The sequence below is a fragment of the Danio rerio genome, chromosome 23 (genome assembly GCF_052040795.2).
Source record: "Danio rerio strain M-AB ecotype USA chromosome 23, GRCz13ab, whole genome shotgun sequence".
NCBI lineage: Eukaryota > Metazoa > Chordata > Actinopteri > Cypriniformes > Danionidae > Danio > Danio rerio.
In genome coordinates, this window is record NC_141043.1 from 46,152,921 (window position 1) to 46,167,500 (window position 14,580).

General features: G+C 36.1%; 1 protein-coding gene across 9 annotated transcripts in view; it reads right to left on the reverse strand.

Annotated features, from left to right (window-relative positions):
- The window catches only part of pfkfb2a (6-phosphofructo-2-kinase/fructose-2,6-biphosphatase 2a), a 45,255-nt gene that overhangs the window by 23,467 nt on the left and 7,208 nt on the right, over nucleotides 1-14,580 (reverse strand). For 8 of the 9 annotated variants that reach the window (XR_015522730.1, XR_015522729.1, XM_087305410.1 and 5 more), the window contains 5 exon segments: nucleotides 13,561-13,627; nucleotides 12,035-12,109; nucleotides 7,596-7,652; nucleotides 6,803-6,927; nucleotides 1,922-2,129 (listed from right to left, as the gene is read on the reverse strand). Coding sequence is in view for 7 of the 9 variants with exons in the window: in XM_087305410.1 (XP_087161536.1) it covers nucleotides 1,922-2,129; nucleotides 6,803-6,927; nucleotides 7,596-7,652; nucleotides 12,035-12,109; nucleotides 13,561-13,627 (532 nt within the window). In the remaining 2 variants the exon portion in view is untranslated. 9 annotated transcript variants of the gene reach the window in all.

Below are 14,580 nucleotides of genomic sequence, written 5' to 3' on the forward strand. Positions count from 1 at the left end.
TCATGTGACCGCTCAGCTGATGACATGAAAACAAACACCCACTGACAGCCACGTGACTCCCAAACAAACACAGAGAGAAAATCACACACTTAGAAACACGTATCATGATAATGAACTGTCACACAACGCAGACACTTCAAATAAGGAGCAGATGGATCCACAACCGTGACACAACCCTACCGTTTGACATGTGAAATTTCATTTAATTGTTGCAACAAATTTGCCGAATCGCAAGTACGACCCGAATATGTAAAGTATGAATATATATATTTACTTAAAGCCTCAGTGTGATATGTGGTGAGGTGCTCTCATAAGAGAGCATGAAACCTTCTAAATTAAAACACCATTTAGAAACCAGAAAACATTTTTATTTTATTAACAGTTAATTATTAACTGTATTTGTCGTGTTTACTTTGTAATATTACAATAATTTGATCCATTTTGTCAAAAGACAGCAATAAAATATTGCTTATTTGTAAGTCTTGGTGAATTTCTTATGATGTATGTCACTAGTTTATGTTAACAAATAAATACAAATTAATTATAATTCCAAAAATTGTATTATAGTTTTTAAAAATTTGGGTCGCGGCTTGATGACCATGTAAAAATGAGGGTCCCATGGCCAAACCAGTTGAGAACCCCTGAGTTTACACTTTTCCAGCAGGTAATGTGGCCCGTCAAAGTATCAGAAATATCATCGTCCCTTGTTAAAAAAATGGACACAATCTCCAACACCTATATTAGGAAGTGGCTGGGCCTCCCACATTGTTTCTCGGATACGGGCCTATATGGCAATAATGTACTTCAGCTTCCTCTGAAGTCCATCAGCCATGGATACAAGCAGGAAAAGGCTCGTCTTGTGTTAGAACTACAGTCAAGAGACAAAGCAGTCAGAAGCGCAGGGGTGATTATTCGCACTGGGCGCAAGCGGAGGGCACAGCAGGAGGTCAACCAAGCCATTGACAGGCTTCAGCACAAAGAGATAATGGGAAGAGTTCAAACCAGCAGAGCAGGGCTGGGATGTGGAGAGCCATCACAGTTTTGGGCAGCTGCAGGGGTTGGTGGGGAGACCTCCCGGAACGGGTATGAGGATGGTTGCGCATTGGGTTTCGTTGCGCATGGGGACTGAACTAAAAAGCTAGTCAAATTCCAGGAGTTTTCCGGGAGACAGAATACAAGAGATGGGCGGGAGACGGGTCTGAAATACAGGAGACTCCCGGGACAAACAGGAGTGTTGGCAGGTATGGTGCGCACCCGAGCTCAAAAGACACGTTCACACCTAAACGTACCGTAATCTGATGTTAAATGAACCCAGATGGGGAAAGTGCTGGAGTGAAAAGTGCTGGAGTGAAAGCACCCTGATGCAATTCGGTTACGTATAAAATGTAGTTAATCGATGGATTATTATTTATTATTATTAGTTATTGTTATTATTGAATTTTTTTTTCCAAGTTTTTTTGTTTGTGTACTGGATGTTAAGTATTAGTGTTTATTGTGTTGTGAGCAAGGAATGGTTATGAGGATGGTTTCGCGTTTGGTTTCGTTGCGCATGGGGACTGAACTAAAAAGCTAGTCGGACTGTACCAAAAAACTGAAGGGTGGGGGTGTGTGTGTGTGTTGGGGGGGGGGGGGGGGGGGGGGTTTGGGGGGGTTAGAATTCCAGGAGTTTTCCGGGAGACAGAACAATACGAGAGATGGGCGGGAGACGGGTCTGAAATACAGGAGACTCCTGGGAAAAACGGGAGTGTTGACAGGTATGGGGCGCACCGAGTTTAAAAGACACATTCACACTAGCTAAACGTACCGTACTCTGATGTTAAATGAACCCAGATGGGGACCAACAGTGCTAGAGTGAAAACACCCTAAGAGAGCTATATTCCACTTATTTATGCATGAACTGAAGTGAGAGCGGGTGAAGTACCTCTTTTCCTCTGCTGGAGAGCTCCGAGTCTCCACCGATGCAGCCCTGGACGTTGTGCTGACTCTCTCCGTGTCGGCAGAGGTAGATGGAGTGTTTCTGAACGTGGATGTTCATGAGGTAGTAGACGATCTTACTCTGAATATAATCCTGAACGCGGTTCACCAGGAAACGCTGACCCACGTTGATCACCTGGATGAAGGACAGCGCCCTAGAGAGACATCATCAATCATCGCAATTCATTATTAAAGTAACAGCAAAATCAAAATGTACCTGTATTTTTATATGCATATAGAATAATGAATATAATAGTGCATGTTATAAATGATGTGTGTGTGCACTTCATTATTTTGTAAACTTTCATAAACTTTAAATTACATAGCATAAACTTCTCTCCTCATCAAAAGACTTCTTCACTTCTGGTCAAATGTAATGCCTTTAGGGCGGGGCTTACTGTCTTTTAGGGTGAGCTATCAGTTATTTAGGGTGGAGCTATAATTCATTTAGGGCGAAGTGAACTATATGTCATTTGGGGTGGAGCTTTCAGTAATTAAGAGCTTGGCTACAAGTCATTTATGTTGGAGCTATAACTAATTTAGGCCAATATATCATTTAGGGCGGGGCTATAAATCTTTTAGCATGGATCTATCAGTCATTTAGGGTGGAGCTATTAGTCATTTAGGGTGTAGTTTTAACTTGTTTAGTAGGGAGCTATATGTCCTTTAGGACGGGGCTATCAGTCATTTAGGTCACTACTATCAGTCACTTGGGACGGGGATATCAGTCATTTAGGTCAGTAATATCAGTCATTTGGGACAGTACTATTAGTCATTTGGGACGGGGCTATTAGTCATTTAGGTCAGTACAATCAGTCATTTGGGACGGGGCTATCAGTCATTTAGGTCAGTAAAATCAGTCATTTGGGACGGGGCTATCAGTCATTTAGGTCAGTAAAATCAGTCATTTGGGACAGGGCTATCAGTCATTTAGGTCAGTAAAATCAGTCATTTGGGACGGGGCTATCAGTCATTTAGGTCAGTACTATCAGTCATTTGCGATGGGACTACATGTCATTTGGGATGAAACTATCAGTCATTTAGGGCAGGGCTATCAGTCATTTAGGGCAGGGCTATCAGTCATTTAGGGCAGGGCTATCCGTCATTTAGGGCAGGGCTATCCGTCATTTAGGGCAGGGCTATCCGTCATTTAGGGCAGGGCTATCCGTCATTTAGGGCAGGGCTATCCGTCATTTAGGGCAGGGCTATCAGTCATTTAGGGCGGGGTTATCAGTCATTTAGGGCAGGGCTATCAGTCATTTAGGGTGGGGTTATCAGTCATTTAGGGCAGGGCTATCAGTCATTTAGGGCAGGGCTATCAGTCATTTAGGGTGGGGTTATCAGTCATTTAGGGCAGGGCTATCAGTCATTTAGGGTGGGGTTATCAGTCATTTAGGGCAGGGCTATCAGTCATTTAGGGTGGGGTTATCAGTCATTTAGGGCAGGGCTATCAGTCATTTAGGATAAAGCTATAATTCATTTAGGGTATAGCTATATATCATTTATGGTGGAACTATCAGTCATTTAAGGTAGGTTTGTCAGTTTTTTAGCGTGGAGCTATAAGTCATTTAGGGCAGAGCTATATGTCATTAATAGCTAAACTATCAGTCATTTAAGGTGGGCCTATCAGTCATTTAAGGTGGAGCTATCAGTCATTTAAGGTGGAGCTATCAGTCATTTAAGGTGGAGCTATCAGTCATTTAAGGTGGAGCTATCAGTCATTTAAGGTGGAGCTATCAGTCATTTAAGGTGGAGCTATAAGGAATTTAAGGTGGAGCTATAAGTCATTTAAGGTGGAGCTATAAGTCATTTAAGGTGGAGCTATAAGTCATTCAGGGCAGAGCAATTAGTAATTTAAGGCGGGCCTATCACTCATTTAGGGTGGAGCTATAAGTCATTTAGGGTGGAGCTATAAGTAATTTAAAGAAGAGCAATCAGTTATTTAAGGCGGGCCTATCAGACATTTAGGGTGGAGCTATTAATCATTTAGGACACGTCCATCAACCTCGTTTAGGTTATTCCTTTTCAATGCGCTTCATTTCTGTTGTTTTTTAACAAACATGCATATACGCAAGTGTATATATATTTTTTTTTACAATTCTGACTTATTTCAAAGTAAGTTAGTGTATTTCATTATTATGTGGTGAAAATAAGCTTACATATTTAACAGCATTAAAATTCATGAAGAAAAGTATCTGCAAACAGCAGTGATCAAGCTGTTCATACTGTAAGAGACTGCCATGTTAAGCTTTAGAGAATGACACAGTAAGTGATTTACTACAAACACAGTTGTGTCTATCATAATTGTGCCCTTGAGTGCAGAACAATAACAGGCGACTCGAGAGGATTTCTGTGAGACATCTGTCTGCAGAAAAACAATTAACCACAGTTGTACAAGATCCACTTATACCAACAACAATCCCTGCTCTCGTTTAATAAGTACACACACACACACAAAAATTGTTAAAATATGTGATGTTATAGCAGATTAAAATTCAGATTTATTCCAGTGTATCTATTTAAAATGCTGTTTAAATTATGTTGCTAAGCTAAACGATGATCTTGACTGAAACAATTGAAAAACAATGCCTTAATAGTAATTAGTATTAAAAGTAAATAGTAACAGTATTATTATTAATTAAATTCATTCATTTTCTTTTCGGCTTAGTCCCTTTATTTACTAATTATTAATTAAAACTAAATGCAATAAAATATGCTGAATAGATACAAAATAGCACAAATTGAAGAAAATCTGTTTAACTTCAACAATTAAACTGAAAAAAATAATAAATAAAACAGAAATATAAATCTTGCATATTTAACCCTGTTTTTTTTTTATTCTTCCTTGTTTTTTTCTTGTTCTTGAATAATACAAACTCGTCCAAGAGTGTATTAGGAAAAGAAATTGTCTGATATCTTACACCTAACAGTAATGGCCTACTTGGGTGTAATTTGTTAATTTATAATTATTATGTCCGTGTGTATGTGTGTGTGTGTATAAGTCAGAATTATTAGCCCCCCTGAATTATTAGACCGCTTGTTTATTTTTTTCCCCCAATTTCTTTTTAATGGAGGGAAGATTGTTTAAGCATTTTTCTAAACATAATAGTTTTAATAACTCATTTCTAATAACTGATTTATTTTATCTTTGTCATGATGACAGTAAATAATATTAGACTAAATATTCTTCAAGACACTTCTATACAGCTTAAAGTGACATTTAAAGGCTAAACTATGTTAATTAGGTTAACTAGGCAGGTTAGGGTAATTAGGCAAGTCATTGTATAACAGTGGTTTGTTCTGTAGACAGTCGAGAAAATATATAGCTTAAAGGGGCTAATACTTTCGTCCCTAAAATGGAGTTTAAAAAATTAAAAACAGCTTTTATTCTAGCTGAAATAAAACAAATAAGACTTTCTCCAGAAGAAAAAATATTATCAGACATACTGTGAAAATTTCCTTGCTCTGTTTAACACAATTTGGGAAATTTTTAAAAAAGAAGAAAAAAATATATATTTTTACACACACACACACACACACACACACAAAAACACACACACACACACACACACACACACACACACACACACACACACACACACACACACACACACACACACACACACACACACACACACATATATATATATATATATCTATAATATAGATTGTGCATCCCTAGAATTTACTATCATTTGCAATATTTAAATGCTGCTGTGTGAACATGTTTTAGAAAGATTTAAGAACAGATTTAAAGGCAACAGAAAGAAACTACTCTGTCTGTAACCTTTACACTGGTTTGAGTTTTCCAAGCAGGAAAACTTGACGATTAAGCCAAAAGATACACTGGAGGAATTTCAGAAATGCAGTTTCTAACTAGGCTTTCAAGGAAGCCATGTTAATGTCTGAATCACCCTATTATCTTCATCTATTAGAAAGAGTTTACGCTACTTTATTCTTATCTTCTTGAATTAAAATCACATGCTAACAATTGATCAGAGCAAATTGTACTGCTGCTCTCTGCTGGTGACTTTATAACATGACAACTAAAAATCAGCTTCAAAATAATAAATAAAATACATTTAAAAATAAATAAATCTAATAATAAATAAATATTAATACATCATTTAAAAAATAAATACAATTTATTTATTTTAATTAATTTATAATATTTTTTTAGAATGAATTGAATGCTAAGATTACACACTGTAAAATATTGCCAGGGTTTCCCAACATGCAACTGCATTTTTTTCCTGAATGAATTACATTAATATCCATACACAGCATTTAAAGGTCCTGTGAAAATGTTTTGGATCTTAGTATCAATATGTTAGTCTTAAGGATGTCTTATAATTTAGTGTGCTCCAAAACAGTAACAAAATTCATGTTTAGAATATATAAACATCCAAAACTTGCAGTTTGACACTTCTATCTAAATGGATCACTGATTTTTTCCCTTTAATTAAGGAATTTCATAGGTCACATGTTGATTGGTCAGTTTGAAAGTGTCAGTATAGAGTGGAGGAACAATGACGCCAATTTGTATGCAAAAACCCGGAAGCGAGTTAGCATTTTAGCAGTTCTGGTTCCCTCATACCAAAGTCAATAGGTTTTTTGTATGGGGTTTCAGTAAAATCACTTAAATAAGGTTCGTGGCTAACACAAACTCAAGATACTTTTATGTTTTGTTCTACGACATAACACATCAGTTACAGCACACTCTTGAATTTTTTAATCGGTTATGCTTCTTGATCATTAATATACTCCTAGATGATATTTTGCAGAGAGTACTACATGTACAGATGGTAAAATGGAAATAAAAGCGTACTTGTCATGTTCATCGGGGTCTAAGGGCTGATATGTGACTTTGTAGCACTCGATTCTCTTGAGGAAGTCCTCCATTACGCTCTCTCTGTCTCGCTCCGGATAATCCGGACTGGAAACCTTCACATCCTGGGAGACACCATTCAAGAAGTGTTACCAAAACATACTGTAGCATACATTCAGTCAGATATAAAGCTGTAGTCAGAATTATTAGCCCTCCTGTATATTTTTCCCCTTATTTCAGTTTAAAGAAAAGAAGATTTGTTCAAAACATTTCTAAACATGATAGTTTTAATAAGCCTTTTCTATTCACTGGTTTATATTCTCTTTGCCATGATGACAGCAAATAATATTTGACTAGATATTTTTCAAGACACTTCTATACAGCTTAAAGTGACATTTAAAGGCTTAACTAGTATAATTATGTTAAAGTTAGGGTAATTAGGCAAGTGGTTTGTTCTGTAGATTATCAAAAAAATAAATTACTTAAGGGGACTAATTCTATTGACCTTAAAATGATGTTTAAAAAACAAAAGCTCCTTTTATTCTAGCCAAAATAAAACTAATAAGACTTTCTTTGGAAGAAAAGATATTATAGCAAATACTGTGAAAAATTCCTGAATCTGTTAAACATCCTTTGGGAAATATTTGACAAAGAAAAAATCATTCACAGGAGGGCGAATCATTTTGACTGAACATCACTATAAAAGACATATAAGCAACAATAAAAGATTTTATGCTGAATTTAATGGATGGTTGAGCTTCAGAATATGAATAATTTCCGCATTAACACTCACCATTATATTGGCAGCAATGACTTCTGGGTCGCTACAAAGAGACTCGACAAAAAACACCTGAAAACAAAATCAAAATAAAGAAATAACATTAAAAACTGCACCCAGTTAAGGTTTCTACAGGTTTCATCAAGACCTTTTTAAGACTATTATGAATGAAATTAGACTTACACAAGGCTCTTGAACACTTAACACACCCCACACAGACTCTTCCATACCCCTCACTGCACACCATCAATATGTAGCATGCACTGCACTTGAACCAATCCATACTCAAAACAATACTGGCTACGACTATGTGGACACCTATTCATTGTACATATCGCTGTCAATTTCACATTGTCATTGTATTTGCACTGTCAGTATTTTGCACTGTCTGTATTTTGCACTGTCTGTATTTTGCACTGTCTGCATTTTGCACTGTCTGCAGCCAGCACCTAAGCTTTTTACTCATCATAGCACACGTGCTGCTGATGATGTGACAATAAAAGGGATTTAATTTGATTAAATGTTAAGGATATTTTCTGATGGTCCAGTTAAAACAATACAAAAAATTTTATTGTAAGGAAGATAATTAAGGGTTAAAGGTGTCGCCTCACAGCAAGAAGATCTCTGTTTCGAGTCCCGGCTGGGTCAGTTGGAATTTCTGTGTGGAGTTTGCATGTTCTCCCCGTGTTGGCGTGGGTTTCCTCCTGATGCTCCGGTTTCCCCCACAGTCCGAAAACATGCGCTATAGGGGAATTGGGTGAGCTCAACTGGCTGTAGTGTATGTGTGTGAATGGAAGTGTATGAGTGGAAGCTGGAAGGGCATCCGCTGTGTAAAACATATGCTGGATAAGTTGGTGGTTCATTTAACTGTGGCGACCCCCGATTAATAAAGGGACTAAGCCGAAAAGAAAATGAATGAATGAATAAAACTTTTGTTGAGATGGAATGCTAGTGATTGGGTAGCTTTGCATGAACATAGGAAAATAAAGACTTCTTTAAAACGATTTTACACAATATTTTAGCGAAATTAAGACTTTAAGACCAAATATTTTGTTTAAGACTTTAAGACCCTGCAGATATCCAACGAGTGTTTCTTTTTTAAATATTTATTTTTGGCGTTTTTGCCTTTATTAAATAGGACAGTAATGAGATAGAAAGTGAAGTTGGGGGGGGATAGGGCTAGGGTTTGGTAAATGTCCTCGAGTCAAGATTCAAACTCGGGATGCCGTGACGTGCTACTGCATCACATGTCGTGTTTCTGTTCAGGTTTTTAGGCCCAGCTATATATAATAGAGGAATGGGGGTGCAACGTTGCCCCCCAAAAAATTATATCTGGGTATTCAATAAGATTTATTTTATTAAAGATTAATTAAAGATTGATCTGAATATTGTCTGGCTTGGCTAAATAAATATACAAAACAGACATTAACAGGTGGCCTGTCTAGAACTACCGTGGCCGCCAATTTGACCATTTTGAAACGTTGAAATTTAATAAGTTTGTTCAAATAAAACTCAAATAACTCTAAAATGTGTGTATTTGAGCCTAACATTGTTAATTATTATGGAATTATTCTAAGATCGTTATTTGATACATATATTTTTATTTCAAGGGCAACACGATGGCTCAGTGGTTAGCACAGCAAGAAGGTCACTGGTTCGAGTCCCAAGTGCACCAGTTGGCGTTTCTGTGTGGACTTTGCATGTTCTCCCCGTGTTGGTGTGAGTTTCCTCTGGGTGCTCCGGTGTCCCCCACAGTCCAAACACATGCACTATAGGCGAATTAATGAACTAAATTGGACTTAGTGTATGTGTGTGTCTGAATGTAAGAGTGTATGGGTGTTTTCCCATTCTGGGTTGTGGCTGGAAGGACATCCGCTGTGTAAAACATATGCTAGAATAGTAGGCAGTGCAGTGAAACCACTAATAAATAAGGGACTAAGTCAAGGGAAAATAAATAAATGAATATTTCTTCTTTTTTATTCATACAGTTAAAATAGTCAACAATATACATAATTTTTTATTTAATTTCCCACTTATTTTAAATGTCCTTCCTTTTCTCTTGTGTTGATATGAGTGCATGTACCCTGACTCCAAAAAATTCCTTGTGTACTCAAAGCTCATTTTTCTTCAGATTTAATTAAAATGACAAAACACAAAGGAGCTCTGTGTATTTTGACCTTGATTGCTCATAACGGTCAATAGCCTCTGCTGCCTAGCAATGTTCAGCTTTACTTCAGACATGCCTATCAAATTGCAGTGAAAAACATTTCTTTCCAAAAGCGAGATTCACACCTTTAATAATACTATAAACAATTATACTGTGGACTATATTACAAAAAAAGATTTAGGTAAGGATTTCTGAGAACATGATGACATGCATTTGAAACGAATGCTTTGAATGCAAACATGACATGGCAAAAGTTATATATGATGATTATATGAATGGTCAGAATCATTAGTAGTTCTGTTGGTAGACTATTGGCAGTTCCAGTGTTAATGAGTGATGAATCATTCATTCAAAACAAATGATATCTTTTAAAATCATGCAAGTGACAGTGAATCATTAGCCTGTTTCACACATACAGACCTTTCCGGAAAATTACCGGCAATTTTCCGGAAAGGTGTGTATGTGTGATCAGGCCCTTTTTGAAAATACCGGTAAATTCGTTCTGGCTATTTTCCGGAAAGAGAAGTTGTAACATTACCGGTAATTTGCCGGAATGCTGCGCTGTGTGAACGCAGAAGGAAGATTGCCGGAAAGAGCGCGTGCACGTCTAGAACGTGCTGACGTGAGACGTCTGCTTTAGCCAATCAGAACAGTCAGACGCATGCACCTCCGTGCGGTTTATGAGAATAAAAGCCTTTGAATATTTTCCCAGACACATTTAGCTGCAAGAAGTTAGACAGATAATGATTATATGTTCATCGTAATGCCAACCGTGTAATTAATTATCGATAAGATGCTTATGATAAGCCGTTGTTTGTTTACATTCAAGCTTTGCGTGTGCCCGTGAAACAGCCCGTGAGCGCCAGCACACACACACACACACACACATATAATGTACATCTCGACATGCGAAAGTGTTTCTCTATATGTTTTTATCGGAGTTGTTCACAATATTGATCATCCACAGAGTTTGTGATGTAGTCAAATGTTTACAAATACAAGCGCAGCCGTTTAAAGCTCATTTCTGGTAAATGATGTAAGAATTTACCGGTATTTTGGAATGGATGTGTGAATGTTCTTTTCCGGAAAGATTCTGTAATGTCCTCGCCTGTGTGAACAGCGCTTTTTAAAATTTACCGGTAAAGTCGTTCCGGAAGCTTTCCAGATATTTACCGGTATCACTGTGTGAAAGGGGCTAAAGATTCAAATGATTCATTCAAAATGTCAAACTTTTTTTAGCAGTTCTAATAATATAACCATTTTTAAAATTGGTAACATTTTGTCTAAAAATTACAAAAGTCTTGTCGTGGATCCCAGTTGGAAGAGCAACAAATAATAACTTGACTTCCAGTTGATCAAAAGTGGCAGAGGGTGGTTTTTTAGATGAATCATCTGCTGAACTGCATCCCAATCATCACAAATACTGCAGAAGACCTACTGGAACCCGCATGAAGCCAAGATTCTCACAGAAATCAGTCAAGTTTGGTGAAGAAAAAATCATGGTTTGGGGTTATATTCAGTATTGGGGCGTGCGGGAGATCTGCAGAGTAGATGGCAACATCAACAGCCTGAGGTATCAAGACATTTGTGCTGCCCATTACATTACAAACCACAGGAGAGGGCAAATTCTCCAGCAGGATAGCGCTCCTTCTCATACTTTAGCCTCCACATCAAAGCTCACCAAAGAAGGTCAAGGCCCTCCAGAATTGGCCAGCCCAATCACCAGACATGAACATTAATGAGCATGTCTGGGGTAAGATGGAGGAGGCATTAAAGATGAACACAAAGAATGTTAATGAACTCTGGGAGTCCTGCAAGAACGCTTTCTTCGCCATTCCAGATGACTTTATTAATCAGATTTGAGTCGTGATTTGAGTCATTGCAGAGATGTATGGATGCAGTCCTCCAAGCTCATGATAGCGTCAGACACAATATTCATTCTGTTTCCACTGCAGCATGACTTTTTATTCTATACTGAACATTATTTCTGTTGAGTAACAAGACTTTTGTCTAAGCAAAGTCAGACCCTACTGTCCTAATTAAATCATTAAAAATCAAGGCATGATCATATTTTATTGTGGTAAAATAAGTGTAATCTAGAGACCTTTTCCTTTCATATAAGCCACTTCTGATACCAAATGATCAACTAGAAGTCAAGTTATTATTTGCTGTTTCTAAAACTTGTACAGACTTTTGTAGAGTGTACATATTGTTATTCTATATTGTTATACAGACAAGGACATAAAAACTGAAAATATTACAGTAAATTTCCGATATATTGACAGACCTTATAGGAGTGATCCTGCGCAAAACTCAAGATGAGGTCTCGTCTCTCTCTGGTTGTGTTTGTAGCATCAAAAACCTGCAAAAAATACAGCACATAATCAGATCACACAGTAAATAATATTTGACTAGATATTCTTTAAGACACTTCTATACAGCTTAAAGTGACATTTAAAGGCTTAACTAGGTTAATTTGGTTAACTAGGCAGGTTAGGGTAATTAGGCAAGTTATTGTATAATGATGGTTTGTTCTGTAGACTATTGAAAAACAAAATAGCTTAAAGGGGCTAATACTTTTGACCTTAAAATATATATATTTTTTTTATAAAAACTGCTTTTATTCTAGCCAAAATAAAACAAATAAGACTTTCTCCAGAAGAAAAAAATATATTATCAGACATACTGTGAAAATTTCCTTGCTCTGTTAAACATCATTTGAGAAATATTTAAAAAATAACTAAAAATTCAAAAGGGGGCTAATAATTCTGACTTCAACTGTATCATCGATTACAGAGAAAATATTATCATTTGTTATAATACAATAGCACAATTAAATTATTGTTTTGATGTACTGTTAAAATAGTTTAATTTGTACAATTTGAGCAAATAAGATATATATTTAAAAGACAATTAAATTTAATTATATATGATTAAACATATGATTAAATATATGAAGAAATAATTATACATATCAAATTTTATTTAAATGGGGACTAAATGTTCTTATAAATCTCATGTAATGGTTTTATTTATTTAAAACTATAAACATTAATATTTTAAGTAATTTAAAAGGAAGTCGATTCAGAAAGAACATGGTAAAATATATTTAAACACTTTAAACTTTGAAATATTTCACTAATTAATTAAATAATCACTAATTAATTAATTAAACAATTCAATCATCAAATATAAACTTTTTGGACTATGTACTAAAATAATGAGTCATTGAAAAAATAGAGAGACTTTTATATTAATAAAAATTTACTTTTTTTAATTGAATATTAATACATTATGGATTAAATGTTTGTACCTTATTTGTTTTTGTAGTTAACAAATTTAGTGCTTTGACTGATTAAATTCAATTTAAATTTTTCAATTTTAAGTTTCTCAGTTATGTAATATTATTTTATTTTATTTCAGCTAAAATAATTATTAGTTAATAAAAAACAAAACTCATCTGATGCCAATACACAATGTAAAACAACTGCATATATTTATGTAACCCAAATAACACTCCGCCGTAAGATTATGTTTATATAATAACTTTAACTGTTAAAAGCTATTAGTTGTAAGTTAGTTCAAGTTATTAGTAACTAATAAAGTTATGGTAACGAATAACCTTAACATTTCTGAATATGATTGTAATGCAATAATGTGCACCTTTTGTAAAAGCAGCTTTGAAACAATTATTGTGAAACACGCTCTACGAAAAAACTTGAATTGAATTCTTATTTGATCTGGTATATGAAGAAATGCTAGTTTCATTATGTAAAGGACAAAGATAAAGAGTGTCCAAAGAGCAGAACGTACAGCGATCTGGCCTCCCTCCTCGTTCAGATAAGACTTCACGTCCTGAAGAGCCACAATGGCGCACTGTCTGAGAGAAAACACAGAGCAGAAACATCACAGCATTAATAATCACATTACATTGAACAGAAGATGATGCACGCGGTGCTCAATGTATCAACACCAGTCTGAGGAAACACTTCATGTCAAATAGATATAATTGTAATCCTCCTGTTGTCGTTAAATTCTGTATGTATCATTCGAGTCAAAAATAACCCGCCCTCGCTAAACCTCTGAAGACCATGTGAAGCGCTTTTGTGCTGCAGAAATGCGAGCGCTGTTCTGAAAATGTTCAGCTGTGAGCAATTTCAGCGCATCGTTTATTTCAGTCAGTTGCTATGATACATGCAACATAATTTGCTTATAAAAACGATTGACGCGGCGCTCAGGAATGGGTTTTAAATAATAATAATAATAATAATAATAATAATAATAAATAGCAGCGCATTGCAAGGTCCATGTGTCGCAATATTATGAATATTATGTACTAACGACAATAATGGACCCATTAGAGATAGAAAAACCGGAGGAAACCCACGCCAACACGAGGAGAACATGCAAACTCCACACAGAAACGTCAACTGACCCAGCAAAGACTTGAACCAGCACCCTTTTTGCTGAGGCGATATACCATATAATACAGTATATTTTGTATTATAGAATATATATCCTTATATCCTCCACCATGACATAATAGTAAATAAACAGTTGCCAACTTTCTACTATATACAGAAGTTTGCCACAGTTGCCCTGCCTCCAAGATCTTCTGATTGGTGCACAGCTTAAAAAAAACAAAAAAAAAAACGCAGAGCTCACGTGCAGCTCTTCAAAAGAGGCGAGACGCAAGTATAATGGTCAGACATGTCAGTCCAGCATGTTTACACTGAAAAACAATAGAGAAAAACGCGTCACAGCAAGAAGCGTAGGTTTACTATGGGTGCTCAGTCCAAACAGATGGGTTATAGGTGAATTGAATGAGCTGAA